At 35.8% G+C, this 18,863-nt stretch overlaps 2 protein-coding genes across 2 annotated transcripts in view; one reads left to right on the top strand and one right to left on the bottom strand.

The window, feature by feature from the left end:
- Positions 1–256: 256 nt before the first annotated feature.
- On the top strand, positions 257–12,164 carry LOC150076129 (B-cell lymphoma 3 protein homolog). The gene is made up of 5 exons (XM_090387589.1): positions 257–708; positions 4,522–4,630; positions 6,835–7,036; positions 11,400–11,488; positions 11,647–12,164. Exons 1-5 carry the CDS (start codon positions 530–532, stop codon positions 11,872–11,874), a joined length of 807 nt encoding a protein of 268 aa, XP_090243715.1. The 5' UTR covers positions 257–529; the 3' UTR covers positions 11,875–12,164.
- A 3,957-nt stretch (positions 12,165–16,121) lies between these two features.
- LOC150076130 (selenoprotein S-like) overlaps positions 16,122–18,863 on the bottom strand; it is a 56,529-nt gene continuing 53,787 nt past the window's right edge. The window contains exon 5 of the mRNA XM_090388205.1: positions 16,122–16,449. The gene's annotated coding sequence lies outside the window, so the exon portion shown is untranslated. The remainder of the gene's footprint in view (positions 16,450–18,863) is intronic.

The following is an 18,863-nucleotide window of genomic DNA, read 5'->3' on the forward strand; positions in this document are numbered from 1 at the left end:
CAGCTGTGGTTGGCATAACAACCTCGCTCCAGCAGCCTTTATAAGGAAAGGACACTTGCAGGAAACAGAGCAGTTTATCGTTCAACAAAATACGTACTAACTAAAAAAAAGTCCCTTCATTGAGGCAGAGTTGCATTTTCTAGAAGAAAAGGTTCGTTACCCGCAGAACTCAGTAGTAGGTAGCCATATTTTCCCCCTTTGCTCAACGTAATTTCGTCAGAATCTAACAACGAAAGATTGTGGTATTTTCCCCCGTATGTGATAAAACTATATAATCAAGATCTAAAAGCAACAGTGTTTAAACTTACTCTACAGTATTTACAGCTGCATTGTTTTTATCTGGCCAGACTTGATCTGCGATGCAGCCAGCGAACTGACGTCGCATTCACGTGACCTGTTTCGAGTTGTCTGCTGTATAAAACTGGTCTAGTCGTTTGTCATTACTTAGTTCTGGTTTCGGATTCAGTAGCTAAATACCAAGTTCGTTCGCGTTGTGCGTGTTTATGTTCGGTGCTTGAATTGTTTCGAGATGGTTGTTTTGGCTCCAAAATCTCGTAATTTGAAGATGTGCCGTGATGTAAAGCGCTTATATTTACAAGCAAAAGCTACAAAAACTGGTCTTCCAATAGATTATTATAAAAAAGTGCCTCCCAGCCAATGGATACTAGAAGCACAGAAGGTATTAACTGCAGATAGAGATGGGGATAGGTAAGAACATATATTTATTTAATTATTATTTCAATGAATAAATATTTATATTAATATTTAAAAATATGCGTGTTTTTAAAAATTTAATATAGTTGTAAATGAATTAAACTTTGCAAACACATGACCATAAAACTTTCTTTTCATTTTCGCGACAAATTTATTTTTTACCTGACGTGAATATAGATGCATTTCAACTGATGTAAAGATAAGATAATGCTTTTATGTTTTAAAATTTTAACGTCTCTTAATCGTGCCTTTTTTGTAATTATATAGTTGCTAAGCTCAGATTATTAATGTGGAGCACCCACTCCCAAACTCCAAACATCACTCTCCCCACTAAATTTCTTATATGAAAAGTGAATTCTCATAAATTTATTTGGTATGTGTCATATTAATATTTTAATCGAACGTAAGTATTAGTAGTAGAGCATTTTGGTACAAGAAAGCAGCTTATGTAGTGTCAGCCAAAAAAAAAAAAAAAAAAAAATTCTGAGTTACCCTGAGAGAGAAGTAAAAGGAAATCACCAAGAAACGCGTAATATAATTAGCACTTATAAAAGTGCTAATTATAAAACTGACATTAAAAATAAGGGGAAAAAAACAGGAACATATCCAGCATTATCTTTATTTTTTGGGGGGGGGTGATAATAGCATAGAAAAACAAGGGAAATCCAGTCTTAGGGAAGCTCATATGAAAACATTTTCTGTTTAGAGAAAATGCAGAAGCTTAGTATGCAGTAACAAGCTTTTGGAATATTCTTACGTGGAGTATAACAACCATCCTACCCAATCGTAGTATTAAAAAAAAAAAACCTCGTGCAGTCCAGTAGCCCACATTTGATGGAAATAGCGCACTGAACCTCTATTGTAATTAGCATTACCGACGTCCATTTCGCCTACACCAGCGCCAAACCCTTCTTCATAACGAATCTTTTGGGGAAATTCCTCTGAAATGACGAACTACACAGTGCCCTTGAATTCACGCCATAGTCACTGGAAGTGACTAGGGGAAGATTCATAGTTACCTCCCACAGCTTGCGGCTTTAGGATGACTTTACCCATGAGCTGATACAATAGCTGATGTGTGAGAGGTGTGTTTTTTTTTTTTTTTTTTTTATATATTTAATGATCGTAATCCATATCCGTATTGTTCACGGGCCAGTTTTCATGTGATGTGGGCTAAAAAAACCTGGAATAATTTACGGGGAAAATCTATCGACTCTGCCGCCTAAGATCGGCTAACTTCAGCCAACATTGAAAAGGGGAGAAAAAAAAAAAATAAATATTTCTTCAGTCGTCAACGGGATTTGAGCCCAGACCTCTCCAAACGAGTGAAACCACTGTTCTCTCATGGAGGATGAGTGTGTATTTAAAACTTTGTTTTAACTTCTATTTACTGTACCACATGATGGTAACTTAGTTTTTGTGGTTGGAGCAGATAATGAATAATTAAAATTAATTATTCATTATCTGCTCAAAAATTGGTAAAGACAGAAAACACTCGTTTCTGTGTTTTTGCCGAAACGCAGTACGTACATATTGCTACACAGATCATGATGCAGTTGCATATCAGTATTTTAGGATGTTCATATTATACAGAGCGGTGCCGAGCCATTTCAGTACCCGAGGCAAGAATGAAAAATTGTGCCCTACTGTTAACCATGGCAATGTTGGCAATTATTTAATCTTTCTTTTGGCGCCCCTTTCAGCTTTTAATCTGAGGAAAAGAGCCTCGTTCGCCTCGCCCTCGACACTGCTCTGATGTTATGGTATGAATATTCCAATATAGAGCTGCTTCCCCTCCCTCCAACTAGTTGGGCAGAAATTAATAGGAATAGAAATTTTAACAGCCACCAGAACACCTGCGCTTCCGGAAAATACTATGCTGGGCGTTTAACCTTCAGATTAACTTCCGTACGTGGCGGGAAGATATCCTTTCAGTATAACTGCATGGGTTTATCCCGTCTCTGCGTCTTGACAGTCATTTCGCCGAAGCTAAGAATGATTCCCTTGCAAGTTTCGTCAGCGATGACAGTAGTAAAGCTCCGATTAGTTTTCGGAAACTTACTCCAATTACTGTTATGCAGCGTTCGTTCAACTGAAATATTTTACAAAACGGCGTGCTCGTTAAAGTCCTTATTTTTAATAATCAAGTTTGTTGTTTTTTTTTTTTAATTACATCACTCGGATTAAGATGTTGATTTATACTTATTGATTTGCCATGATTGCAACTACCCCCTTGTCAGTTTTCAGAGCAGTAACCATAACTATGAAAGATAAGCACAAAAAAAGCTTTAATCATCATAAAAGCTAACTATGAACATGTATAATTTTTAAGAAACTTTGCTTTCTGGAAAATAGCAAGGCTGAAAGTCAAGAAATAATAAATAGTGCTGTTTCTGTTAACAGTGCCCGGGAACCTTTATCCTCCTCAACCCCTTCTGGGTTATCTATTGAGGATCGGAGCCAAACTGTTTGAAATTTTACCAATCCCATAATGAAAATTTAAAAAAAAAATCATTGTCCTTAAGACAGTAAGCAATAATTATTATAGGGAAATATTGGTACCTACAACATGGGCCGGATTTAAACTTGTGGTTTGTTATTTGGAGCATTAGCAACTAAGGCCATACTGCTCCGGGATAAGAGGTGGTCATTCCCTGACTTTTCCGTATTTGGTGGTGACGGGCTCGAACCCCGGATCTAATCAAGAAGCGTGTGCTACGCACTGCTGCTCCTTCCTACCTGGCTACGGAGGTGCCTTAAACTTGTGGAGGACCTAAGCTATAGCATGTATGAGGCCCTTCTCTCTTATAGTTCACCTGTGCCAATATTAAAAAAGGATTTTTTAAGATGGAGAGCGGTCCCATTGTAATGTGAAGGCCTAAGCTGTAGCTTGTTTAGCTTATGTAAATCCGGCCCTGCCTACAACACATGCATTTTGATCATAGGTGTGTGATTGTGTGCATGCATGGAATGAATAAGAGTTCAAAAACATTTTTTGATTACTTAAATCTGGTAAAGGACAAGGAGAGGTAAACAATTGATTTGTCAAGATATTGAGCTATCGTGTTTTGTCTATTGACCAATCATATTTCGTCCCTATTTGGTTTTCTCTGGAGAACTCGCACGGTTTTACCTCAGTTACATGAAGTCTGTAGTTTTTTTTTTTTTTCTTTTAGTCTGATATACAGTTCACCAATTGAATTTTTATTGTTGTTACTGGAGGTTTTACAGTGCAATGACAGCTAAATGTCATTATGCACCAAACAATGGTAGAAAATAACAGGTGCCATTAAAAGTCAGGTCATTACATAGAATTTATCATCAAATTCTGTCATAGCATTGAATCTTTTTTAGGAAAGTGAAAACTGCATTGATATCAGATCTCATCTAAAATTTGTTTCAATGTAGGAGTCATTTGGGCTACCTGCATTGATAACAACATGGTTTGCCATACTCTGTTATAGAAAGGACAGTCAACTCTGACATGTCAGATTGTGAGTTGAGTATGACAGTTCAGACAGAAAGGTGAATCTGAGGTAGAAAGAAAATAAAAGTAAGGTGTATATGACCTATCCTTAGTCTTGCAAGTGTGACTTGGCAGTTTGAACAGAAACTGGATGACCAAGACTGAAGATTCAGTTTAATATGAAGGAGTTTGTTGCCTTCTTGATTTTGCCAGTGATTTATATTTTGACGTATTACAAGATTTTGGGGGGAAAGGAAAAGAAAAAAAGACCTTAATATTTATGATAAACAATTCATTTAAGTTTAATAAAGAATATCTCAAGTTCATTTTTTCTGTTTCAGGCCACTTCACATTGCTGTTGTACACGAAGATATTGTTTTGGTTCGAAAATTCTGCTCCCTTCTCCGTCAACTCAATCTTTCGGTTGATATCGTTAACTACCTTAGGCAGGTAAAGGCAAATTAAGAATATTTTTGTTTTCTTTAGTCACCTAGAAATCTAAAGAAGTCTGCATTAGCAGAATGGTTTTTTTATGCAGTGTGTGTGTCTTATTTTATTTCTTAGTTTTGCCACTTTTGTAAATCATGTTTGTCAATTAATTTTACATAGCCACTGTAGTTGTAGTAAAGAGCCACTACATGGCAGAATACATTTGGTGAAAGAAGGAATTCCTGCTGTGTTGTTTTTTTTTTTTTTTCTCCCCCCCCATCAGAAATGAGAAACTAATATGAAATACAGAGTAGTCTGTGATAAACAAGATTGTTAGATGGGTTTTTTTTTGTCTGTTATGGATGTATCCTGATAACTGATGTTAATATTATTAAGCGTGTTTAGTACTTAGGAGGGTGACAAATTTTCACAGTATTACCTCCTCATGATGTAATGAGGGGGGAAATCCTGTGTATAGTTGGCTTTTGCATTTTTAGGCCTGAGTGGTCAGGCACCAGAGTGCAGAAGTGCACGCACACTTTGAATGGACTGTGGTTCACTGTTGCATGACTGCTAAATATGGTTAATGGTTGCATTCATTTCCAAAATAATGTAAACTTCTCTGACCTTGTGTTTGTGCTGGGGGATAAACAAAATATTTTAAATAACTGTGCAAGATGTTATAGTATGTAGTCCTTGTTTGGTTCTGTAAGGTGTGGTTTTTTTTTTTTTTTTTTCTCTCTCACCCTTTCTGTAGTAGTTTTCACTAACACATAATTATCTAAGTACAGGGTAACTACATGTGATCATGTTAATGAGGCATTCTTCCTCTTAATGGTTTAAATTGCTTGAACCTTAGTATTCATTTCAATAATGTTTATTATGGATACAGTCTGAAACAGAGGTTATACTGTATAAAAACAAGGAATAATCATCATTCTTCTCTTTGCTTTCTTGGTGATTTCCTTCTACTTACTTCTGACTCTCTTTCTCTCTCTCTCAGGGTAACTTGGGAATTTTTTTTGGCTGGTGTAGCATAAGCCTTGGGCTTCCTAGCACCATATAGCTAATAATAATAATAATCAAAGAGAACAATGAAAATCTTAAAAGGGCAGAGAAAGAACACCCCAATCAGAAATAATGGAAAGAATTAATTGGGAGGATCAGTAATTCACAAACAATTACTAGTTTTTAGCAGTAAGTGGCAGGGCATTCCAGTGTCATAATGCACAGCTTTTTTTCACTCTAAATCATCTTGGTCCACCCCCAGCAAATGCTGTATCGTCAGATTAAGAGTTTTCTGGGACTGCCATTTTAAAAAGCCCCTGGAGATATCTTGAATTCTGCATTATACTGCCCATTTTCCAAAAGAGCTTACTGTCTCAGTTCACAGAAAACTGCCTGAGCATTGGTACTTGGATTGCCCCACCATAATTCCATTTGTTTGGTTCACTTAAATAACAGCTTGGTACCAAAATGATATATATACCATTGGTTACAATGCCAAGAGATGTTTACTTTGTACATGTCAGCTTGACAGAATTTGATTAAACAATGGGAAAAGTGTATAAATATTTTGGTGATTGAGTTGAAAAATATGTGCAACCTAGTGACTCTTCCTTGTAGCAATGAGCACATGTCACTGGTGGACTTCATAATTGCTACCACAAGTTTGTGCTAATACACAATGAAAAAAACAGTAGTTCAAGAAGCTTGTAATAAATAAATAAATTTTCTGTTTATACTCCGGCACGACAACCAAGTCAGTAGAGTTTACAATAAATCGTCAATACAAATATTTATCGTATTTAGTAGTCACGGGCTTGAACCCCGGTCCACTCAAGGAACGCGTGCTATGCACTCTCGCTCCTGACCACTGGGCTACGTCACTGAGCTTCTTGAATTATTATCAGTGAAGTAAAGAAAGATCCAGCTTATGTCCCTCAAGATTATTATGGCTTGCCTTTCACCTAAATAATGTCCAGCTTGACATCTTTACATGTTACAAATATAACGACTGTTTCACTTACACTGGGAAGGACATTTTCCACATATGGGGAAAATGTCCTTCACAGTGTAAGTGAAACAGTCGTTATGTATCAAGAAAACAATGCTGTTTTACATAGAAAATACCAGAAGTATTTTGGTCCTACTTAAAATTTATTTTAATTAGCTAATTTATTTTTCAGTTTTCCATTAATTATTTATTTATACTTTAATTTCAGACACCTCTTCATTTGGCAGTCATTATTGGAAATCCACACATTATTGAAATTCTTTTGGAAGAGGGGGCTTCAATGCAAATTTGTGATCGGCATGGTAATACAGCTATTCATCTTGCCACCAAGTATTATAGCGAGGACAGTCTCAACGTTTTGCTGAAGCATCCACTTTCTCGCAGTGCTTTAAATATTCGCAATTATGATGGTGAGTTTATTTTGTTTTTTTGGAAGATTTAAGAACAATTTTCAAAAAATGGTAGTAAATATACATTTTAAAGTAAATACACATTTTCCTCAGCTAGGTCAGCCTACTGGTATAAGTACTCAATGTGGGACAACCCAGTTGAACTAAAATCCTGCCCGTACCCCACAAGATCCTTTTGTGAGAGTAATTAACCAAATCTTTCTTGAAATAAAAGCTTAATCATGGAAGGAGGTGTCCAGGGACTTTTCTTAATTATGATTAAGATAGCTTAGTAAGAAGAAATACCAGTGGCAATGATACAAAATCATAAAAGGAATAATCAAAGAGGAGAACAGTGAAAATCCTAAAAGGCTATAGAAAGGGCAGAGAAAGAACACCCCAATCAGAAATAATGGAAAAGAATTAAGAGATGATTTTGGTTATAGATCCATGGTTATGGGACTGCACCTACAAGTGGGTGCAGTCCCATAACCATGGGACTGCACCCACTTGTAGTGGGTGCATCACTACATAGACTACAATATAGCTTTTTTTTTTTTTTTTTTTTTTTTTTAAATTTAATATCTGTTAGTGATATGTCAAATTTTTGTTGTGTTGCTCAGTATTTTTTCTTTCCAGTGCAATCAGTGGATGATATTAGAATTAAAGTATGGCCATAAAAAATAATAAAATAACAAATGTTTTGACATACTTTGTGCAGTCACATCCAACTCTACTTTCATTGATGTGGTGTTTTGTTTCACACCATCTACCTAGTATCCATTTGTTCAAGATGATGTTCTTCACTACATTTCAACAGCAGTGTTCACCACTTCATGCAATTAGTCTTGTCACTCAAACAGCAACAACATTTTATCACTTTCCACAAATGTGGAAAGCAAAACTTTGACTATCTGATTGCTTGAGCCAATGAAGAAATCGGATAGAATCTACTCCTGAATGAAATTTTCATTAGAAGCCAATTCAGAAATACTTCCATGTGATAACATTTAAGCTGATTATAAATTTCCAAATCCTAGCATGAAATCAAAACAAAGTGGCTTTATTACTCTCAAGGCGGTCAAATAAAAAGTATTCATAAATGCCAGGCTACTGACTTTTGAATACAATATATATTAAATCCCACCTGGCTAGATGTAACAATATTGGGGGTGTGTACTAACACACAGGTTGAACTGTATAATTATGTTCAAAGTGCAAGAGTCCAGATTATTTCTGGGCATCAGTACAATCCAGTGGTGATATGTCAGCAAGTGCACCTAAGTGTGCCAAATGGTAACTTATAAAAGTGCCATTATTAATTAAAAATACAGTAAACCCCCGCTATTGTGGGGGTTACGTTCCTGAGAAATGCCGCGAATACCGAAAACATGGATACTGAGTTATTGCTCCCATAGTAATAAAGGGGTATCGTTCCAAAGTATGAAATGTATAAGAAAAACTAGTCTAAAATTTTGTCTATGTATGTATTATATGTACCTTCATAATATGACTACATACGTAGACAGCACACAGTGAAATGCAAGCATAATGGCATTGAAATGAAAATAAGAAACAATTTAATATTAAATGTAATTTATTAGAAATTTCAAACAAATCTTTCAAACCAGCACCTTTGCTAGTTTAAAAACTTATCCCGCCAGTGCTATCACGTTTCGCTAAAGTGTTGATAAAGGAGTTTTGCCTTTTCACGAATGATGAGTGAACTTAACGGAATTTTATTTTGAGTTCGGTCTTCTATCCACAGATTTAAAGCCTTTTCCATTTTTTTTTTTTCTAATTTAACATCACGATTTACAGAGCAAATTTTTTAAACCATTAGCACATTTTCACGGACACTACAGCGGATTTTTTCTTCCAATTTCTTGATTGATCGTACCGTTGACTGACTCATTGATTTTATAATGTTTTGCCACTGAGGAGACACTTTTTCACCATTAAAAATTTTATCTAATAACTCAATTTTATTTGCTAATGTCATCACCTTCTTTGATCTTTTCACATTTCCCTTGTTATTCATAGCCATATTTTTGTACGGGTTAGAAAGAACTTGTCCACAATAAAGTCACTTTTTTCCATTAACACACTCAGTCTGTTTTACACTGCACAACGGTAGATTTATCACTTTTGTAAGCATATAAATTAAAAGCAAACAACGAAACTTTCCATGACAAATGCATAACACATACTGAACAAGGATTAGCTAGAAACATCCACACTCGCAATTTTGTCACCACACTCGCAATTTTGTTGTCTCTCCCCCCACCCACTGAGCGCTGTTTTGACCAGGAAAGAATTTTAGCCACGCCCATTTTTTTTTTTTAAAGAGGAAAATGTTCACGATGCTTAAATTCACTTTATTTTGTTTCATTTTATATTAAATCGGCGACAGCAAATAGCGGGGGTTCACTGTATCACTTACAACATAGCTACAAAAATGCACCCCCCCCCCCTTTTTTTATGTTAATTACAGTGCTAGAATAAAGGATAGCATCAAAAAAGTGAAATTTTTGGCTATTTCTTGCCTATTTTAAAGTTATTGAATAGTGCACTTTGTGGAAGGGCATACTGGATTTTTCAAGTCATTAGGCTTAGCTGTTACCCTTTTGTTTTTGAACACCAAAGTTCCAATCCTATTAGAATATTTGTTTGTATTATCCAGTATAGTGTGAGCATGAAAAATAATGCTTTAAATAGTTAAGCAACGTCATGTTTCTAAAATTCTCACTTTTGAGTGCAAGTGAGACAAAGGTGCAGCTTATATTTGGGCAGCACCAGTGTGTTTTGTAAATTATAGAAATGCATGAAAGTAAAGTGCTATTAAATCCTCAAATTAGATGACAATGATAGAAAACAATGAAATTGTAAAGGGATTACCTCCTTTTTGAGTAAGTTGTGTAGGCTCTGAGTAGGTTTTTTTTTTTTTTTTTTTTTTTCTATCTCTGTGTAAGTTTAGAGAAAAAAAGTCCATTTAATTTATTTTGTTTTTGATTGATTGCCCATAAAAATGAAATTATCAAATTAAAAAAAAAATTAATCACTTATAAGCCCATACAAGTGAGGTCAGCAGGTTCAATCTTCTCATTTTCAAAGTGCTGTGTATGTTGCCATCTATTATAAACAGTCTGCAATTAGATGGAAACACAGATAAGAGATAGCAGCACATAACTGCCAGTTATAACTGACTCCACCACTGACTGTTTGTTATTTGGTTTTTAGGAGCATTAGCAACTAAGGCCATATTGCTCCGGGATATGCGGTGGTCATTCCCTGACCTTTCCACATCCTCCGTATTTGGTGGTGACGGGCTCGAACCCCAGTCTAATCAAGAAGTGTGTGCTACGCACTGCTGCTCCTTCCCACCTGGCTACGGAGATGCCTCCACTGACAGTGGTGAATGAGAATGACCTGGGGGTAATTGTGCAGGCAGATATGAAGTTTTCTGAGAAGTGCAGATGGTCTGCAAGAGTAACTCGTGGTGTCTTGTCAATGATATACAGGAATTTTTCTAGCAGGGATAAGGAGGTGATATCCCCTTGTATAAGGCAATGATCAGGCCACACCTTGAGTACTGTATACAGGTCTGGAGGCCTCATTTTAAGAAGGATGTAGAGCTGTTGGAACAAGTACAGAGAAGGGCAACAAGATTAGTGAATGGAACAGTGGGTTTCTCTTATGAAGAAAGGCTTTAAGTTTTGCAGATTACAGTGTCTGGAGACTAGGCACCTGCGAGGTGATCTGATTGAGGTGTATAAAGCCTTGAATGGTTTGAGCATGCCCAATGCTGATGGAATTCTGCCTCTTGCTCAGAATAATCACCTGAGAGGGCATAAATTGAGGAAAGACAGTTGTAGGATAGAAGTGTAGAAGTTTGCCAGCAGGTAGTTGGTTGGTGGAACAAACTTCCATCTTTTGTTGTGGAAGTTGATAGCCTAAATAAATTTAACGCTGAGCTGGACAGGTATTTGAAACGAATGGAGGGGTGAAATGGGAGCTTTTTTTTTTTTTTTGCTGATGCTGTATAAGCTTGCTTTCTTGCATCATATGCCTCTGCTAATGCCTAGAAAAATTGAAAATTTGCATATTGACACATTGTTTGAAGCAAGCTTTAAAAGGTAGATCTGTACTCCTCAGAGCCCATACATGAAAAATATAGATCCACGGATGTATATTTACTCATTAAAGAAGTAAACTGCATATGGAGTTAGGCAAGATTTTACTTTGAATTGTTGAAGTTTTGCAAATGATGTGCCTATAAACAATGTGTTACATTTGTACAGAATTATCTTATTTGCAAATATATAGAAACATTAAATTTTTAATTTTTATTTTAATTAAAAAATAACTATAACTTATTTTTCAGGTTTTACTCCATTACATTTGGCCGTATTTGATGGAAAACATGTAGCCGTAGAAATGTTGTGCAAGGCAAAATGTGATGCAAATGTTGAAGTAAGTACAATATATAAATAAAAGGCTTTATTTATTCCGTATTATGTTGAACCTCTGCTGGTATTTCATGACACCGCAGTTCTATGTATTTTATATTTAAAGCAAATAAAGTTTTTCTTAGTTCATAAGTAATGCAATTTTTTTATTTTCTTTTACAGGATGGAAAGAGTGGCCGTACACCTCTTCTTCACAGTGTGTTATCTGGTCAGCATCGGATGGTAAAGTTGCTATTAAAGAATGGTGCGTGTCCTTATAAAACAGATTACTCTGGTCATAGTCCAATTAATTCAGTAATATATACTGAGAATAGCAAAGTAATAAGTGTGGTAGACACCTATACTCAAAAACAGTTCTCAAATGAAACTTTTATACACACTGACAGATGAGTAATTGTACAAGTACAGAATATATATTCAAATTAGAAGATATGTTCAAGATGAAAGCATCAGCTGTGGCAAGGCAGCATCAGCATGGTAGGGCTCCAAGTCTTCAAATTTGCAAAACAAAGAGTAGAGTGGAGCTGTCTCTTCCCCCACCACCCCAAGCAGAGTAAAATCAAGTTTCTTGTAGAGGTTAGCAATGGAAGTGCTGCTGATTCATGTATCCACATGTTCTAATTTGTTTCAGTTAAATTGTATCATCCTCTCCCCATAAGCATTCTTGTTTTTTCTCCCTCTCCCATATGCAGTGAAATAAAAAGAAATACTAAGGAAATTACTTGCAGTGCAAAAATTTTTTTTTTTTTTTTTTTGCACACAAAAGTTTCTTAGATTTTGTTTAATATAATTAAACAATAGAAATGTTCAAATGAGTAACTATATTGGCAGATTCAAAAATCTGACTGAGATAAATGGTTGTTGTATATGCTTGCTGTTGTCAGACTTTAGAAACACCTGAATGTTAACAGTGAATTGTAAATAAGTGTTAATATAGTGAATAAAAGTAATTTGAGAAATAGCTGTCACTTTATTAATATTGTTTTCTATAATAATTCTGTTGATTTTTTCCAGGATAGCCACAAAGTCAGACATTTACAAGTGACTAAAAAGCACAGTACCATAATTTGTGGTATCACATGGCCTTCAAATTCTGTCCTCATGTCTTAGTTCAAAAAATAGATTTATGAGTAAACTACAAAACTAAGGGTAATAAAATGCTATCACAAACATCAGAAATTTTATAATAATTTTAAATTTAATTTATTAATTTAATAAATTAATAAATAAATTAAAATTAGGGCATTAATTTATTAAACTTGCTTTTTCTCATCATATAAGACAACTAGTGGCACCTCTGTGGGCAGGAGCAGCAGTGCATAGCACACGCTTCTTGATTAGATGGGTTTGAGCCTGTGCCCACCAAACATGGAGGATGCAGAAAGGTCAGGGAATGACTACTGCTTATCCCCAGGGCAATATGGCCTTAGTTGCTAATACTCCTAAACACCAAATAACAAGCAATAAGACAACTAGCATATAACCTATTATGCAAAGTGCTACCTAAAAAAAAAAATTAGCTGGGAAACTTGTCGCATGCAGCATGTTTTCCCAGCTAATTTTTGTTGCACGGTCGTGTAAGTGCATCTGTTTATTAGAAGCTTGTGTGTGGATTTTTTTTTTTTTTTTTTTGAAATGAGCAATTCAAATTGAAAAGTGCAATTCTTGCATTTTGTATCAAGTTTTGTTTGAAGTTTGATAAAACAGCTTTAGAGACAGAACATGTTATTAATAGTCTTTGGAAAAGATGCTTGCTTAACAGCCCATCCAGCAGTTCCCAGAACCAAATGACTGTTGTCTCCATTCCCTCAACTTCTTGGACCTTGCTCCCTGAGACTTGTTTCCAAAGAAAAGGCATTTGATGTCTCTGGGATTTCAAGAAAGTCATGGGAAATCCTTGACAATATGAAAATAGAATTTTGGGCATCTTCGAGTGTTGGCAGAATCACTGAGCTTGACATTAAGTCCAAGGGAAGTTCTTTGAAGCAGGAGAAGGGCTGTTTGGACTGCTCTTTTGTCTCTGACTGAAATTGAAGGACCAACTTCTCATCAGTAGTCACAAAACTTGCAAAGGGATTTGCTTGAAAATGATGCAAATGTTACTTAAGTCTTGTGTTTTGATCTGCTGTCATCAACTTTGGACCTGTTGTGCCGACACCTTTTTCACGATAAGCACCTCTGTTATTATGTGGTGCAAACATTCGGATGAGATGCACAAGACACTGGCAATGTGTCTTGTCTTTTGAACAGGGAATGGGAAGGGGCATCCTCCCCCAGTATTATGAAAACAACAAGGATTACCTTGATATAGGATGCTTCTTTTCCAACCAACTCTTCTAATCCAATGCACTAACAATTCTTTGTGAAGATGATATAAATTTTACAAAAATCCCCCAGTATCGTAACCATATCCTGGTGCCTTTGGCATTAGTCCTTTGTTGACTTTGCAACCCATAATTAAAATAAGTTACTGCATGAAAGTTGGTGGGTTACTCTTTGAAGTGTTATACATTTAACTACAGAAATGAAACTTTTATCACTGTGCCACTACTCTTTCATACTTAGGCCATACTTTATTTTTGAGATGATTATTATTAGCGATATGGTGCAAGGAAGCCTGAGGCTTATGCTGCACTGGCCAAAAAAAAAAAAAAAAAAATTTCCCTATTACCCTGAGAGAGAAGTATAAAGGGATCACCAAGAAAGAGAAGAATGATTATATCCAGCTCAGGACCCTGGGTGTAATGTCATAATAATGCTTAAAGCACACCATTTCCCAAACTTAATGTGGAATGTTAGTAACAAACCTGATGGCCCATGTTTGCTTGATATGTATGGGGTGACTGGAATTGCTGAATGTTCTCAGTTTCTGTGATAGAAGTACCCTTTACACCAAAGAAACTGTCCACTATCTAAGTTCTAGTGAAGAAAAGATAGCTTAACATTGTTAACAGGAAACTTGTATAAAAAACATTTCTTTGAGAAAATAATGCTACTTTGCATTGTCTAGCTATACTATCTGGGGAAGGGAAACCCTCCAATGACCGAGCTTGAGCTTATACTCCTTAGAAATGACTGCACATCCACAAGCCATTCTCTTTACTAAATTGCTGCATTGGGCTAACACAGTCCAGTAATAGTTTATATTATACTGAATAATGAAAATTATGTATCCATTTGTTATTTTTTTTTTTTTTAGGAGCATTAGCAACTAAGGCCATATTGCTCCGGGAATATGCAGTGGTCATTCCCTGACCTTTCCACATCTCCTCCGTATTTGGTGGTGACGGGCTCAAACTCCAATCTAATCAAGAAGCATGTGCTATGCACTGTTGCTCCTTCCCACCTGGCTATGGAGGAGCCCTTATGTATCCAGTCAGAAGTTTCTTCCATACACACTGCTCGGCTACTTGTTTAGATTTGCCATTCAAAATGGTTGCTAATTGAGGCTACCTGTTGTCTGACATTGGAGCCAAATAGCTCTGAAATTGGTCATAGTAGTGTAGTGCCATTTGAATTTTAGTAACATTATTCAAAAAAAAATTTTTTATTTTACTGAAAGTGTATTCTATGTACATAAACTAACCTCAACACAAGTAAAAAACAAAAACATGCACCAAAAAGAAATCATTGACACTAACAGCCCAGAGTTCAATCAGTGTTTATGCCACTTGTGTATTGACTGCCTATATGCATAACAGAACAGCACTTGGGACACCAATGAATGCTTATATGCATTAGCTGCAGCAAACATAAAAAAAAAATGATAGAAATATTAATGCAAAACTTGTGGATAAATGTAGTTTCTGAAGTAAGCAAAGGCTGTCATTGGAGGTGCAGGGTTATCTCAGACAGTAAAGACAACCATATGATAATGTTATGTTATTTTCCCAACCTATTTCAATACCTGCAATTGAAATAGCATTCCATTTTACGTACTAAACATTTTTCCTAGCTTTCAAGTATTCCCCCTTTCCCTAGTTGATGACATGGTCACCCCAACTATGAATAAAGGACTGTATAATCCATAGCAATCTACTGATTTTCTTTTAATGGAACACTCACTGTCAGAACTTAGACAAGACTACTGATAAAATACGATTCTGAATATGGCAAGTACTATGATAAATCTCCAAAGCTGTTCAGTACTAAAAGTTTTTTTTTTTTTCTTTAAATCTCATATCAGGTTCATCTGCAGTTTTCATAATGCTATGAAGTCTGGCATGCCTATCCTGCCAAATGCAAAAAACTTCAAGGAGTAAATTCAGTTCAATGTAGCTCTGAATATCTTCACTTCCCATTAGAGTAATACTCAATAAACTTTCCACCATGTACTGGGAGTATCATTTTTGTGGCTTTCATTCTTCTGCATCCTCACAAATTTCTAAACATTTCTTTTCTGTTAATTCTTTCTTACTGTGAAACCCCTAGTGCTGTTACCAATAAAGGCATTTAGTCATCTATATTTACTTCAACTTATCATTTTCAATAAATTATTAATAACTTACCCACAGAACAAAACAGTTGTTCAAAAAATTAAATTTAACTCTTGTACTGCAGTTAAAACTACACCTCACTTTTAACAAAACAAAAAACCTATTTATTCAGAATGATGCATATTTTATTGGTCATATAAACAATGCAAAAGAATTCACAATGATCCTTCCCATACAAATGAAAAAATTTGTCAGCTAATGTATATACATAGAAATAAAAAAAACAATGCACATTTAATTAACATAATCCATGCACACCTATGTACAATCAATTGCAACAGATGCATCAACTAACAGCACTGGCATTACCATTTTTGCTGTTAGTGTCATATTTGGCTTCAGTTTACAAAATTTAATTCCTGTTATGCTGAGCCACTGCTGCATCATCATCAATGAAATAGACATGCATACCAGGTAACAAAGTGGCGGTGAAGTGATCTTGCACTCATTTTGATATTTATTACCCTACCTAAATGGGGAGAAAAAATTAGTAACAGAACAACTATGGAATATATATTAACCATTATTATGATAGATGCTAATTCAATTAACTTCAAATATATCAAGGCATTAAAGGATATAACTATAAGGCTTGACAAAAAAGTTCAGCAAATGTAGCAGTTTCTAAAAGATTGTAAGTGGGAGGTTATGACATCTTTTGAACATGCATACATTTAGTTTTAATCTGTTGTTACAGCAGTCTAAGGTAAAGCTGCTTTGAGTAAATACTTCTTTTTCTGTGTCACGATGAAATTTTAACAATGTGCACACGAAATTTTGCTGTGAACTTATAAAGTCCTAGGGCCTAGGACTAGGCAATTGCCTAGGGCCCATAAAACAGTTTTATTATACACTTTTTCCATTTTAAATAAATTTATGTTTCATGCCAATAAATCAAAGCATCTTTGCACGCCGAGCTATCTGGTGAATCATTGTGTATAGTGCACCAGGTGTGGTATATACCTGATGATTCACCAGATAGCACTAGTTGCACAGTGATTAGGTAGATTTAGTTACTTAATCAATGCCTCTGCTGTATGTTGGTATGAACTATTTGATTTAAGTTGGCAACTTCAATAATAGATTTCAAATATTTTATTCTGTATGTGTAAACATAACGAGCGTTCGAATAATTTTTAGTGAATTTCAAGTAAACAACTTAAACTTTCGGGATGTGTGGTTTTTGAAATACTCTAAATGTAAGTGTATTTAACTTGACCCAGTTGATGCCACAGTTATCACTTTTGACAGTTCAATTCAAGAGATTACATTTTATTTTATTTATTTAATTTTCTTTCAGTGTAAGCTTTATGTCCAGTCCAAAATATATAAGCTTTTAAGTGGAAGTATGAAATGAAAATAAGCTGCAGAAAAAGACAAAGCAGCAAAACAAATGAAAAACTCCTTAGAAAATTTTTTTAACAGAACCCCGGAAGCAGTCATGCTCATTTTCATCTCAAAAGACATCTTTTAGGGATGAAACTTCTCAACTAGATGATCAACAATCCAGTGAAATCTAACAAAGCAGGTCTGAATTTGAATCAGAAATTAGGGAAGACAAATGTAACTGTCTATGAAGATAATAATGAAAACCAGTATTTTGTAAACAATAGTGCATTATGGCCAGATTATTTAACAAATGCTATTCAAGATTATTATATTAAGGTTCCACCACTATCAATCAATGGCTCATTAGAATCATCTACAATTCAGTGCTATGAGGGGTTGAAACCAATTACTCGAAAATTAAACATGACTGCTTTCTTTAGAACAACCAATAGCGGAGAAAAAAATCAAAACAGACCGGTTGGTCTACACTGAAACAAACAAATTATTATATTGTTATATCTGTAAATTATTTTCGAAACAAACTTCATTAATGACAAAAGGAATGAATGACTGGAAAAATATTCAAAAAAAATTATCACAATATGAGAACAATCACGATCACATAGTCTCCATTTGTACGTTCATTGCAAGATCTAAGATTGGAGGGGATATTGATACCGAGCTGGAAAAGCAAATAATAAATGAAAAGAAATATTGGAGAGAAGTTCTCAAATGTGTTATAGCGACAATTAAATATTTTGCATCCTATTCTCTTGGCTTTCGCAGGATAAAGGAGCATTAGCAACCTTAGTTGCTACTGCTCTGAGGATATGCGGTGATCATTCCCTGACCTCTCCGCATCCTCCAAATTTAGTGGTCACGGGCTCGAACCCCAGTCTAATCAAGAAGCGTGTGCTATGCAGTGCTGCTCCTGCCCACCTGGCTACGGAGGTGCCGTTGAGACTGGTCAATCACTTCATAGTTGCACTTGGGATTGAGGTCATAGTGGGTCGACCAGAAGTGTTCCACGATTGCGGACTGGTCAGTCTCAGCAAGGCAAATCGATCTATCGTGTTCTGCAAGGCAGTCTTGAAGACATCTCGAGGTCTCTCCTATGTAGCAGCTGTCACAATCTTTACTACTATACTACACTGCTGTGTAACAGAAGGGTGACTGGAGTCATTAAGTTGGAAACTAGAGAACATAAATTTCTACCAGGCAGCTGCATGCATTTTATGTGGTAATCTCGAGATCCAGCTCAACAGTCCCCAGATGGTAGGGAATGTAGGCAGTAGGCACATTGTCCTGAGTTGATGGCGGTCTCGGGTGGACTGTGAGCTCCTGCGCTTGTAATAAGCACTTGTCCAATATGTGGGTTGGATAGCCACAATTGATCAAGTCTGTCCTCACTCTGGAAATCTCGTTGCACCTAGCTTCATCTGTGCTGGAGTGGCTCCAAGCCCTGGAGAATAGAGCCTGTGGCATGAAGAAGCCACTGAGTCGGAGCAGAAATTTTGACTGTCGGAATGAAGTTCGCCGTCGAATCCACCGATC

Source organism: Mastigoproctus giganteus, chromosome 13, assembly GCF_048544385.1.
Source record: "Mastigoproctus giganteus isolate SK-2022 chromosome 13, ASM4854438v1, whole genome shotgun sequence".
In the NCBI taxonomy this organism is placed as follows: domain Eukaryota; kingdom Metazoa; phylum Arthropoda; class Arachnida; order Uropygi; family Thelyphonidae; genus Mastigoproctus; species Mastigoproctus giganteus.